This window comes from Phoxinus phoxinus, assembly GCF_949152265.1.
Source record: "Phoxinus phoxinus genome assembly, chromosome: 7".
NCBI lineage: Eukaryota > Metazoa > Chordata > Actinopteri > Cypriniformes > Leuciscidae > Phoxinus > Phoxinus phoxinus.
The window spans coordinates 32,371,243-32,384,518 of record NC_136882.1 but is presented as its reverse complement, the minus strand read 5'-3'; the positions used below and the strand labels follow the sequence as shown (position 1 = coordinate 32,384,518).

The following is a 13,276-nucleotide window of genomic DNA, read 5'->3' as shown; positions in this document are numbered from 1 at the left end:
TTACAGCTGTATGTCATGCGTTGTGAAGACAAGAGTATCATTCATAACAGCGCTAATGACAAACCAAGAATTTACAGTGCAATTCAAGCTCCATTGCTTGTGGTGCACTTTTCTAAAATCTATCTTTGTTGAAAGCTGCGTCGTACACAAGATAAATGAATTTCAATGTTAGACGCTGAGATCAAAATGGATATTTATAAACAGGGCATGCTGTTCTCAAAGTCAAACCTTTAATTTCTAAACTGAAATCGAATAAATATCACTCTATTCTTCTCTTCTAATTTTTAGTCCCCTCTCGCGATGATGAAAGAAATGGAAATATTATTCAGCCAGCCTGTAAGTGTCTCAAATACACTCCCCACCACTTTCCCCAAGGGATAACGGGAAGGCTTTTGTCATAATACATACTGACAACTGAGAGTTCAATTGCCTATACTCCACAAAGGGACTAAATAGAATCAAGAGAACAGGCCTCAGAATTTTGTCTTTGTAAACACATCCATGCTTCTCCTCTGTTTAAAGACAATTTATATTCATGAATATCATCAAAAGTTTTTCTTAGACACAAAAATAGAAAAAAGATGTAATGAGGCAGAATATACAATCTCACATGCAAAAATCAACCACGTTTGACCTCCAACCAAGAATATTTTTGTGTAATACCTTACATCAGATGACATGCTGCATACATTATATTGTGATCTCATTAGTATTCACGTCAGTAGATCACGCGCAGAACTTACTCATATCCTCTGTGCTTTTAAGGCGGGCATACACAGTGCGAATTCAGCAAGGTTACCAACTCACACTGTACGAGTAGATAGCATGCGATGCAAAGCAAAAGGACACACGATTTGTGCGCACACTATATGGTCCGATCGTTGAGCTGCGACTTGACTGCTCACACTATATACGTGTTAAAATATGCGCAATAAACCCGTGCCGGGTTGCGCAGAGAGCTAGATGATACCCAGAGATATCGTCAAAAGCATCAATATCAAGAAGATTTAGCATTTCCAATTTATGTATTCAATTATTATTATTGCAAGCAGGTCGGGGCCGAGAGCAAAGAGCGCCACCTGCACGCTGCACCGGTCTCATATCTCTCACGGAGGAGCTTCGGAAGCATAAAAAGAGGAGCGACGACAGTGAAGGAGGAGAGAGGACCAGGCCTGGAATATTTTACATTATGTTTTGTTTATGTGTGTGCGCGGCGGTCGTTTGTGGCTTGCTGTTGATGTGTGAGCTTCTGTTTGCTGTTACCTCTTTATTTATACTCCTCTGATCTGATCCAGATCTGTGATAAGAAATGCCCAGAGATTTACCACAATGTGTGATTTATATCTGAGTGATCTGCTAAAAACATCATAATGTGTGATTTAAGTCACCTTAATGTCAACTAAGGCTATTGCAGTAACATTTTACATCAAATATCACAGATAAACAAGAATTTCTTTATTTAACATGAAGCATGAATATTTCACGTTCACGATGCTGTATGCAATTCCATACATTGGCAGTTGATTGTGACCAAGCATGTTATGATCCAAAATAAACAAAAATAAATGAATAAAGCCACAAAAGAACTATGAAAATTGCCTTTTGACTCTAGATTCCAAATCTTCTGAAGCCATACGGAAGTTTTGTGTGAGGATCAGACTGAAATCTAGCTCATTATTCACTGAAAAGGTCATGTTCACAGATGAGAAACAATGTCCTGTTTGGTCAACGTGTCATTTTTAAATCAAAATGTTATATTGTATGGCTACAGAGGACCTTGAATGTATCGCACAAGTTGTATAGACTACTTACTTTTGTTATGATTTCATGCTGGTGCTGTTTTTTAATGTTTTTTTTTTGTTTGTTTTTTAAGCTTGACAGCTGTGGTTGCTATAACTGTCAGTGTATGGAAAAGATTGTCCTTTTGTGTGCCACAAAAAAATAACAGAATAAAGGTTTAGAACAACTCCCTTGTCCTCCCTCCAGGATGTCATCATCTCCAGGGTGAGGAAAAGGGCAAAAAAACTAAAATCACAAAACCCACACACTCATGACACAATGTCTTTTTACTTCGGTACAGACCACTGGGCACCTGAACATTCAGGAAGAAGAAATTCCCATCTCCATCTAAAACAGTTAATAGCCACTACTGTGTGCTCTATTACTTTTTACTGGTCAATATTATATCAAGCATTTTGCATAAAAAATGTACATTATGTGATATTTATAGTTACACCGCTGAAACATGATGCACACACCAATTCATATTTCTGTTTACTCAATCTAAATGCTTATTCTCTTGCACTGTATCTTGTATTTAATATATGTAAGTGCTCAGAGTTCCTGTAAACCATTTCATTTTCATTTTATTGGGAAAACTATTCCTTTAATGGCTAAGGGGTTTGTACAGTACAGTACATACACTACCATTCAAAAGTTTCAGGGCGGTTCAGATTTTTTAATGTTTTTGAAAAAAGTATCTTATGCTCACCAAGGCTGCATTTATTTTATAAAAAATTATATTAATAAAGGTAACAGTAATACTATGAAATATAATTACAATTACAATTTATTTTGATTAATTTTAATATATTTTAGAATTTCATTTATTTATTTATTCCAATGATGGCAAAACAGAATTTTCAGCTATAATCAGTGTCACGTGATCATTCAGAAATCATTTTAATATGATGATTTGGTATTCATTGAGCGGAGTGATAACCGCAGCACCTGAGACGCGCCGTTGGTTTTGTTGACAGAAGAAACAACGTTTCTTTGCACCGTCTCAGGTGCTGCGGTTATCACTCCGCCCAAGTAGCAGTGCTTCGCCTTCAGAGAATATAGTTCCCAGTATTTATACGGTTAAAATATGTCTGTGTCTCATGTGACTTTGTTTTTTGTACACTCTGTGACTATACAAATCACAACATGTAAATAGGAAAATGTTTGCGTTATTTTGTCACTTATTTGGATTAGTATGCTAGCTGCAACCATTTACATCCAGTCTTTGTGCTAAGCTAGGCTAGCGGGGGGTGTGTCAAACAGACTTATAGCACGCACGGAGATGAAAAAGGTATGTATGGACTTATCTAACTCTGGGGGATAAGGTGAATAGGCTAAAGACCTTTAGTGTGTTTAGAGTGTTCCTTTAATCCTTAAAATGAATTTGTCTCTTTATTAATGCTTCTAATATTTATTTTTTAGATATTAGTATCTATTCCATTAGGTACTAATACTTATTCATTTGCTACTAGTCCATATTCCAATTGTGTCTAGTATTTAATTATACTTTAGAAAATATACTAGTACTTATTTATTAGATAGTAGCAGTGTTGGGCAAGCTACTTGGAAAATGTAGTGAGCTAAGCTAGCAGTTACTCTACATTAAATTCAGCTTCACTACACTGAAGCTACCTCCCTGGGAAATGTAGCAAGCTAAGCTACAGCAATATGGCAAAAGTAGCTTACTACATCTAAGCTATTTTTTTTTTTTTTGTCAGTCAAACAGATAGGCATCATTTATCAGTACAATTGTTTATTCACAAACTGTTCCAAACCAATTTGAAAACAAAAACAAAACATAAACATAACTATATAAAACGATTAAAAAAAATTAATTGAAACCATGAAACTTATACAATTTAACAATCATCTATTAAAATATTAAAATTAATCAAATTTAGGGCACTATGATTTTTTTTAAAGAATTTACCAAGTTTGGTTTTCTTTTTGTTTTCTTGATTTCATTTTAATGGTTTAATTTCATTATAATAACCAATGATTTAAAATGTAATGATTTAAGCACAACTTTCTTCAAAGGTTAAACCAACCTTTTATTTTGACGGGTTGCCGTGTAGACCTTTGAGTCTCTGTGTGTTTTTATGATTTGACGATAGTTTTTCTCAAATCAAGCTAAAATGCTGCTGAAGTGACTCTCAGAGCGGCTGTGTGGATAAAGCTCATGCACGAATGTGTGTGGTAAATGAAACCGCGCGTTCATTCTGGATTCTGCGATTCTGTCCGTGTTTTCCGCATCGTGGGAATGAAATATGGTCCTATGGTTGCCAACCGCCGTAGAAAAAACATGAAGAAGTCATCGTCACTTACTGATTCAGCATCAGTGATACTTAGCAGTTTTATTTCCGATTTGAGCTTGAACTTTAGAAATGCTTGGGAAAATATAGCTTGTGTGTAGTGTGTGGACGCTACCGCACTACTTGATAAAAAAAGAGCTTCGCTACTGAAAAGCTATTTGATTTAGAAAACAGCGACGCTACCACCACGCTAGTGAGAAATGTAGTTAAACTAGTAGCGTCACTACTTGTAGCGACGCTACTGCCCAACACTGGATAGTAGTATTATAGTAAGTAGTACTAGTTACATTTTTTCTTAAGTTTAAACTTACTGACCCCAAACTTTCAAATGGTTGTGTATCTGTTATAAAGTAAATGTTAATAAGCTGTTAACTATCCCTGTTAATAAGGGATAGATCACCCAAAAATGAAATTTCTGTCATCATTTACTCACCCTCAAGTTGTTCCAAACCTGTTTGAATTTCTTTCTGCTGCTGGACACAAAAGAAGATATTTTGTAGAGTAACAGCTGATGGGCCTCATTGACTCTCATAGTATGGAAACAAATTAGGCCCATCAACATTCTTCAAAATATCTTCTCTTGTGTTCAACAAGTAAATGACGACAGAATTTTCCTATTTGGGTGAACTATCCTTTTCAGACAGAACTGTATTTGAAAGGTTGACTGTTGACATAGTAGTTCATCTGAAAGTGTCATTTACCTGCATGCACTCGTTGGCCCTCATCCTGAAAACCTCTGGCTCCTTCTTTAGCTTCCAGGGGTATTTGTGGCTCAGCGGCTTCGTCTTCTGTAGTCTCAGAGTCTAACACAAAGAAACAAAACATTAAGTCAGAAACCACCATCTGTAATGATAACGGACATCAAACCAAGCAAATAAAATCATATGACCTTTTTGAGTAAACTGTTTTTACTTTTTTTGAGGAAAAGTGTATCACTTTAGTAAGAAAAAGCAATCGCCACATAAGTGAAATTAATAAATAGAAATGTGCTTGAATTAGAAGCATAGTGGGGAACAAGGGCATGAACCACTTCATTGAGCCCAAAGATGAAAACAAACATTACCATAACTTTGCTTCCGACAGGAGCGGAAAACTTCGCTTCCATAGTGGCAGAGGAAAGAAGCAGACAAGACATCACCATTACTATAGAGACGAATCCCATCCCAGTAAACAGATAAGACAGCAACAAACTGCTGAATGGACACATTTGCACCGTTTACTGGTCCTGGTTGACTATTACTTGCTGCTCAACATCACTGTCATTGCTTTTGCTTTGTTTTCTGCGTATAGAACACTTGAGCTTGTAAGGATGGTCAAACATGCCAATCAAAATACAAATGACTTAAAGTCTTAGTTATTTAAAGAAAGTCTCTGCACATTCAATTAATTAATTACATTTTCAATTATGTTGGATAATATGCAGATCAAATCCTGTGGGCTCAATCCTGCCAGTACAAATTTATGAAAGGAGCAGCAAATTCCCGATATTGCTAATCAAATATTTTATTTCAGACAAGATAAAGGCTTTTGAGCATTTAAATGCATATTTTTCAATAATGTATGCATTACATTGTTAAGCCAGGTAATTTTGAATGATCATCCATTTTAAATGAGATCAAAGCTAATTTAGTTGCACAGATGGTACTGTGGATAATCAAAAACATTTTAATCCATGAGGTTCATGTAGAAAAAGGAAATATGAATTCCCATGAATGAAAATGTTTTAATAGAGCCTGCTCTTAAATGGAGAATGCAACAAAGAGTGCAATCGACATTTATTCTGCCTGTCTAATTAATTTTTAAAGCATAGTTTCAATTTAAAGACGTTTTATAGGGAGCCATGTCTACAATCTCATCACATCGGTGCAAAAGTGTCAGCAGTTCGTATAAATTGCTTCAATGATAAGCACTGCTAAGCTTTTTGCATTATTGATGCTGAGATTATAATGTCTTTGTACATAAAGTGAACCGATTTATTGTCAGGTTTCGCCTTTATCAGAGCGAGCAGACAGACAATTCCAGAAAATCTGTCTAGCATGACTTCTCAAATCCAAGCACACAAACACGACACTGAATGGCATCTTCAATAATAATCAAAAACACAATGATTTATTACAAATCACAACAGCAACACAAATTTGAATAACAATGACAATTCCTAAAGATGTACAGTCAGTACTTAAAACTGAGGATGCATTACGTATAGGCTATCGGCAGCATTGGGGAGATGTTTTCAAAGTGTGCAGACTGATATAAAGCAGATTACATTATTTTATAATTGTCAGACATGAATATGAATGATATCCCCATTAACAGGCATTTATAACAAACACTTATCTGATAGGTAATGGGAGCAGTGCAGCAGCAGAGGTGCTTTATTCTCAATTTAGGGCACACAATTTAGATCCGATTTGTCTGAACTGAGCACTTTCTCTGATGTAGGCCCTCAAGGTGTCTCTGAAGAGGGCCTTGATCCAGAGATTGATTACAATTGCATATTCAAAAGGATCCTAGATGACTTTTTGGGCTTGCGTCGGAGTATCAAGTGATAGGAATCATAAATCTTAATGATTTATCATCAATCTGAGAAGCCACAGAGACTTAGACTTTGTTATTTGTATTTTGTATGATACTTCTAAGTTAGAAACAAATTTTGCAAGTACTCAATGCAGACGCAAATTCTTAAAATAATAAATCTGTTTATCATAAAAAGCGAAAATTGACTAAACCGCTCAATTGATATGGATTAATTTAACGATCTCTTTATGGATTTTTTGAAGCTTCAAAGTGGTAGTTGCATAGACTATCAATGGAGGGACAGAAATCTCTCCGATTTTATGAAAATTATTTTAATTTGACTTTGAACGAAAGTCTTACGGGTTTGGAACGACATGAAGGTGAGTATTTAATGACATAATTTTCATGTGTGGGTGAATTAACCCTTTAACTAAAACTAAAAAAACTTAAACGAAAATTAGAAATGTTGGCTTTTAAAACTTTTAAAAATAAAAAAGAATCCTGTAGCTCAAACAGTAGCGCATTGGCGCCTGCAACCCCAATGTCATTGGTTTGATTCCCAGGAAAACCAAGAACTAATAAAAATGTAAATGTGAAGGTTAATGCAATAAGAAATACATGCAATGTAAGCCGCTTTGGATAAAAGTATCTTATTAATGTAAATATTATTATTTTTTTACTTTTTTATTGCAAATCAGTCCTGTTCATGTCATTCCAATCAAATTTCCAATTTAACTTTTTGTCTGGCGCCACCATTTCAACTTAAATTCACGTTCATGACTTGAAGAAGAAAGTCTTCAGTTTGAATTTCCCCCATGTCTGCCAGCAGAGGCATATTGCAAGATTAGCTGCACTCTCTTTCAAATTGTAGAGGGGGGAAAAAATCAATGCATCCTCGACTTTAAACAAAGACCCCACATTAGATGACTGACCGACTCTGAAGAGTTATCATAAAATCTCTCTTGTAATAACCTGTTATCTATAAAGCCAAACACACCATGAGTGAACCTCCCAAATGTTCGGTTAGAGTGTCCGGTTTTCTGGAAAGAGAAAGAGAGAAGAGCTATTTTAGTGGTTGCACAGAATGCTTCAAATATGATTATCACTTCAAATGAGCAAAACAAACAAGTATTTCAAACAGCACACAAGCAGATATCCCCAAAGCTGACTAACAAGAGCTCTTTTGAAACGAGATGCCGGTGCCACTTGTCGGTCTTCAACAAAAAAAAAACATGTCCGTCTTTGCTCTGCTAACCTAGATTTTAATTAATATGTAGGGTATTTGGTGACTGAGAGGCTAAAAAAAATAGCTAGTTTCTTTGTCACCTTGCATTAAACACATCTGCTAAGTGACAAGTATGAAAGCATCCAGCACAGCTTAAAAACAGTTACAAACTGTTATTCTCAGTTTTTAAGCAACATACTGTAAGGCATTTCATTTTTTTGTCCATTTCTAAACAAATTCATCTTGTTTAGTGATAAATGTGATTCTTAGCTTCCCAGTATCGCTTCCTATCCAACTATGTTCACATTGGATGAATGTAAACCGAAGCAACACAGAGGACGCATCGGGCAGCGACTGTCTGTCACTCCCAATCCATTAGTTACAGGGAGAAATTAAATCCTAATGGCTGATGCACCAGTAATTTCAAACCCTTCTTCTGTGAATCTGTTCCCTAACCGCATTAGCTAAGGACGGCGGCCATCCGTTTCAGAGACTGGTGCCTGGAGCTTTTGCGGGGATGGTGAAGGGGAAAGGCACATAAAAGTGGATGAACTTTTAGAGGAATTACAAGCAGGTCGTTTTAATTCATATGCCTAAGCTCAGCGCTTTCTGCTTGTTGTAAAAAAAAAAAAAAACATTTACAAGGCATTAACAGATCTGAATAATTCATAGGCGAAGAAGGATTCATGTGCATGTGATGCTGGTTAGTTTGTCATTAGCCTCCATGTTTGGCATCTTAATGGACGAAAAGGCTGGTTCCACTTCACCACACAAGTGCCATGCATTATGCAAAAGATCTGAATTCTTCTATTGCCTTGATTAGTCAAAACACAACTGCCACATAAATGCATTTGATGATCCATTCACACATAGAGACGACTATTGACAAAGCCTACGCACACTTGAGTTGCTACGAGTACCGTTAGAATTTATTTACATGTATTTCATCGGCTGAAACTCTTAAGGAAAATGCACATTTCATTTTCCATTGTATGTAACATTATATTTATATATTTCCATTGGAAAATATTTATTCTGTTCATCCCATTTTAATGTCCACTAGACAATTACACATCCAGTCAGTTAGAAAAATATTAGCTCACCATAAAAGCCACATTTTTTGAGGCGCCGTCGCTGTAGAACAGACAATGAAAATAACACACAAAGATTCAGGGATTTATTCTAAATCGCTAACCCCAAGTATGATAAATGATAATAGGGATGCTTGCCTTTGTGAGCGCCACAAATTACATCAAAATCAATGAATCCACATAACAATCAATTCCCTAATCTATACTTTAAATGGCAAATGTACAGAGAGGAGACTCTGAGGTTGACGTAATGTTTGAGCTTTGGTTCCCTGTCCCATGATGTTCTGAAAGCTGCTATAGGAACAGAGGGCCCTTCAAGCTTCAATTACATTTTCGAAACTGACACTTATCCAAAATGACCTGCCAAATGCACACTCGCTCCTTTGATTGTGAGCAGGCCACTGAGGGAGGATCTTCAGCCAGCCATCTGTGCTCTGTGAAGAGCCGAGGCAGAAGTAAACACGGACTCAAGCACTCAACGGTTGACATTCAGTGACTATGTTGTATGACAACATCAAGAACGGCTACAAAAAAGACAGGGCTCCGCAACCCATTATTTTTTATGATTGTGTAATCCAATTACAAAAGTGAAATTAATTGAGTCATCTATGTCTGTAGCTATATGGTAACACAGATCAAATTAAATGGAATATCCATAACCATAACAGGATGATAATAATACAAATGAATAACAAAATGAATTATTAGCTTATTAGCTTGAATGCTTGATAAATAACTTTCTTCTTTAAGAGCTAAATTTGTATATTTTCTGAAGAAACTGAGATTGTACAAGCAAACTTTTGGTTGTTTTCAATGCGATTACTGAGATCTTCTGAAATATTTTAGTGCATTAAGTGGTTGCCAGGGCCTTTGGGATGGTTGCAAGGAATTTCTAAATTTTCCATAACAATGTTGCCTTCGACAATACCTTCTTTTGGACAAAGTCTCATATATTTTTCATAGTGACGGCAATTCCAGAATGCATTACGACAAAATCAATGAAAATATTATTCCAAGATGGCGGACAGAGGTAGAAATGTCAATCATAAGACTTATTTTTCTTTCAAAACAGAACAATATTGACAAAAACAGTTAAATCTATCCTAGAGTTCGTTACAATAATCTCAATAAAAAATCCAAGATGGTGGATAATGCGGGAGAAATGTCTACTGAACAATATTGAAGATAAAATGGTTAAATCTATCAAAAATTATCAAGTTTACCTAATATACTTGTGTGCTCAGAAGAGTATTATATTAGCAACCAGCTAAAACTAAATCCTATTGAAACTTTAAGTAGACAGCTCACTAGGTTTCAGACCAGAGCTTATAAAATGTTTAAAAATATGACACAGTCATTAGTTGGCACCAAAACACCATAAGCTGTGTGAAACCGAGCTGCTTTTGTTATCTGTTTCTAGCCACTCTATTTGTCCAGACAAAAACCTCTAAGCCCCGTTGGTCAGCACCTTGGAGAGCTCAAATTATTTTTCTTGTCAGCCCACACCACAGGCATTCACACTGGATGAATCAAACCTCTCTGGGCAACCGCTCTGGATGTTTTGATGCATAGTATTGTACCTTCTTGGTCATCAGGTAATTGTATGTTGCCAGGTTAGGCACAGATTGAGGTGTGATGAATGCTGCCAGGCACTATTTAATCTGGGTTGCGGTATCTGCTTTCTGCTCTAACTCCACTCTTTCAGCCCTGAGGCAGTGGGCTATTTCAATCTCACCCGGTCTGACTTTTCATTACTCTTGCCAATGCAGCAAGTGAATCACTTCACACCTTAAGAAACACAGCTCTCTCAGCTACCCGTTGGGTTCCTTAATGCTTGCGAGTCAGTAGGGCAGGTTTGGAAAGAACAGTGGGAGCTCACGTGATTCATGACACCGTCTGCACTGCCAACTTGGTGTATGGCAACTGTATTGATATTACTCAAACTTTCTGGTAAAAAATTTGTTCTAAACTTCAAAAACCATGTCACTAAAAATGTCAGCCATGTTAATTTACATTCATGGCCATGGTCAATTTCTACAAGGAACAAGGTCAGAAAAACAACAACTTTTAGCTTGACACTGGAGCAGTACCCTTAATGATACACATTTGTGCCTTATTCACTTAAGTACTGATTATTAATTAGCTACCTGTACTTGGTATAGGGTTAGCGTTAGGTTATGTTACTTTCAAGTGGAATATAAGACTGAAATTCAAGATTTAAAGATTGTTTAACAAAATAACCATCAGCAACTGGTCATCTTTCTGTTCATTTAAAAAAATATATTGATCTTGTTGATCCTGCATACATTTAATCATTTATAGCCACACTGCACATTGACTATAACTGTCTGAAACCAAATGCAACTGCCTTGCTGCGTCTCTATCCAGTCAGTCAATTTACAGACCGCATTTTTGTATGTAGGCACCTATTAAGAAAACTGAGACAGGCATGGAGGCAAAACGCCATGTCTAATGGTCTAGAACAAATTCAAATGGGCTTTAGAGAAAACCAAGCCAATATTTAAGTGACTAAAATGCTCAATTCGATAAATTGGCATTGTTCGCACCATTAGACACCATTTTTATTCTTTCCACCAAGCGCCAAACCACTTGCACATGAATCTGATTGTGAGATATCGGTAGTTAAGTATTCATCTATGATTCTATCAAAAAAAAAAAAAAGTGTGTCAAATAGATAATGCAAAATACTGAATTCAAATATCTCCGTACACCGCCTGCAAAAGCAGACCTTTTCAAGTTTTGAAAACAGCCTGTATGTCGAATCTGTATTGTGCAGCACACAGCAATCAAGATGTCTGCAGAGTGTCGGAATGATGGCAAAGTGTTAGTCTTATTTAAAAAACAAACAAAAACTACCACCTAAGCTTCTTTTGCTGCCTCGCATGCATTGGTATAGAATTCAAGAAATGTGAATCAGTTATCTTTAGTTCTTTAAGCAGCAATGGGATATGCTATCTCCCTAAAACACATCAAATGAAGGAATGAAATAATTACATATTATTCACAAACTGAAACTAGCATTTAGCCTACATCTGAAACTATGACTCAGCCACCTGTTCAGTATCTGTCTGGTCTCTAAGCTACATCTCTGCCCCATCCACCCGCTTGTCTCCGTCTGCCGACTAAGATCCAATTATCTTTTTCTTTTACCCATCCCCCTCTCCTCTCCTTCACACCCACTTTTCCTTTCATCTTCACAAGGTTTCCTATCAGCCTGAGAGGAAGACGTAAGAGCTCGTCCTGCTCTCACCCGAAAAATGTCACAGTGACATATTGTCAAAAGGAGGATACTCTTATGCACTTACAGCCAATGGCTAAGTGATGGTGTACAGATTGCTCATTTTCACTTTATGGCCATCCAGGGAAGGAGGGCATGGTTCGCATTTTGACCTGACACTGACAGTCTATATGAAGAAAACAACACAAATAACTGATCATTTCTAAGCCAAACACACCTAAATATTTGTAAATTTTGCTATTTAAAAGGATAGTTCACCCAAAAACTGTCATTGTATGGACTTTTGTGTTTCACTGAAGAATGCATTGAAATAACATGAGGATTAACCTGATGGACAATAACAGGACAGAATATCATCGCGATTTGAGGTGGTGAGCTCTTTTGACTTTGACCAGTAAGTATCCCCTAGCAACCACCTAGCAACACACTAAAAGCACCTTAGCAACCGCACAGCAATGCCTCAGGAGTAGAATTTCAACAGACATCTAGTTCTGGAGAGCAATAACAACCTGCTAATGTGATGCTGTTAAGCTGCAGTATTTACTGAATGTAGTAAATAAAAAAAGTAGATATGTAATCATTTTAGTTGATGGTTTTGATGAAACAAGCTCCCTGTTAATGCAGTGAAGTGTGAGGTAGTCAAATTTACGATCCCACAGATCCCTAGAAATATGCATCAGGGGAAAATCAGTTGCTGCTACAAGCATTTCTGTTTTATTGCTCTTGGACAAGAAAACGACCTACATGCTGACTTGCCATATTTCTTCTGTACTGGTGCAAAATTGAACAATATGAACAATATGAACAATATGACATATACAATGCTGGTTCTAATATAAACACATTTTCTATTATAAACAATATCTTGGATTTCCGACCCACTGAGAACCCCTTAAAAAAAATGACAGCAAAGTACCCAGGAGGCTGTCATCTTTGTCTGGTTCCTAGCGTAACCAAGAATGCATCAGAATATGATAGAGTTTAATGAGTCGTGGACGTTCACCTATTCGGCTGTAATCATCCTCACGCAATTAGCCAGATGGGTGCCGTTTGTTTACAAGAAAAAGGTGGGGCGCAGGAGTTGAATAAG

General features: G+C 36.6%; 1 protein-coding gene across 2 annotated transcripts in view; it reads right to left on the bottom strand.

The window, feature by feature from the left end:
• spegb (striated muscle enriched protein kinase b) overlaps window positions 1–13,276 on the bottom strand; it is a 79,864-nt gene that overhangs the window by 41,624 nt on the left and 24,964 nt on the right. For both annotated transcript variants that reach the window (XM_079619550.1, XM_079619551.1), the window contains exon 2: window positions 4,796–4,897. In XM_079619550.1, the coding sequence (XP_079475676.1) occupies window positions 4,796–4,897 (102 nt within the window). The remainder of the gene's footprint in view (window positions 1–4,795; window positions 4,898–13,276) is intronic.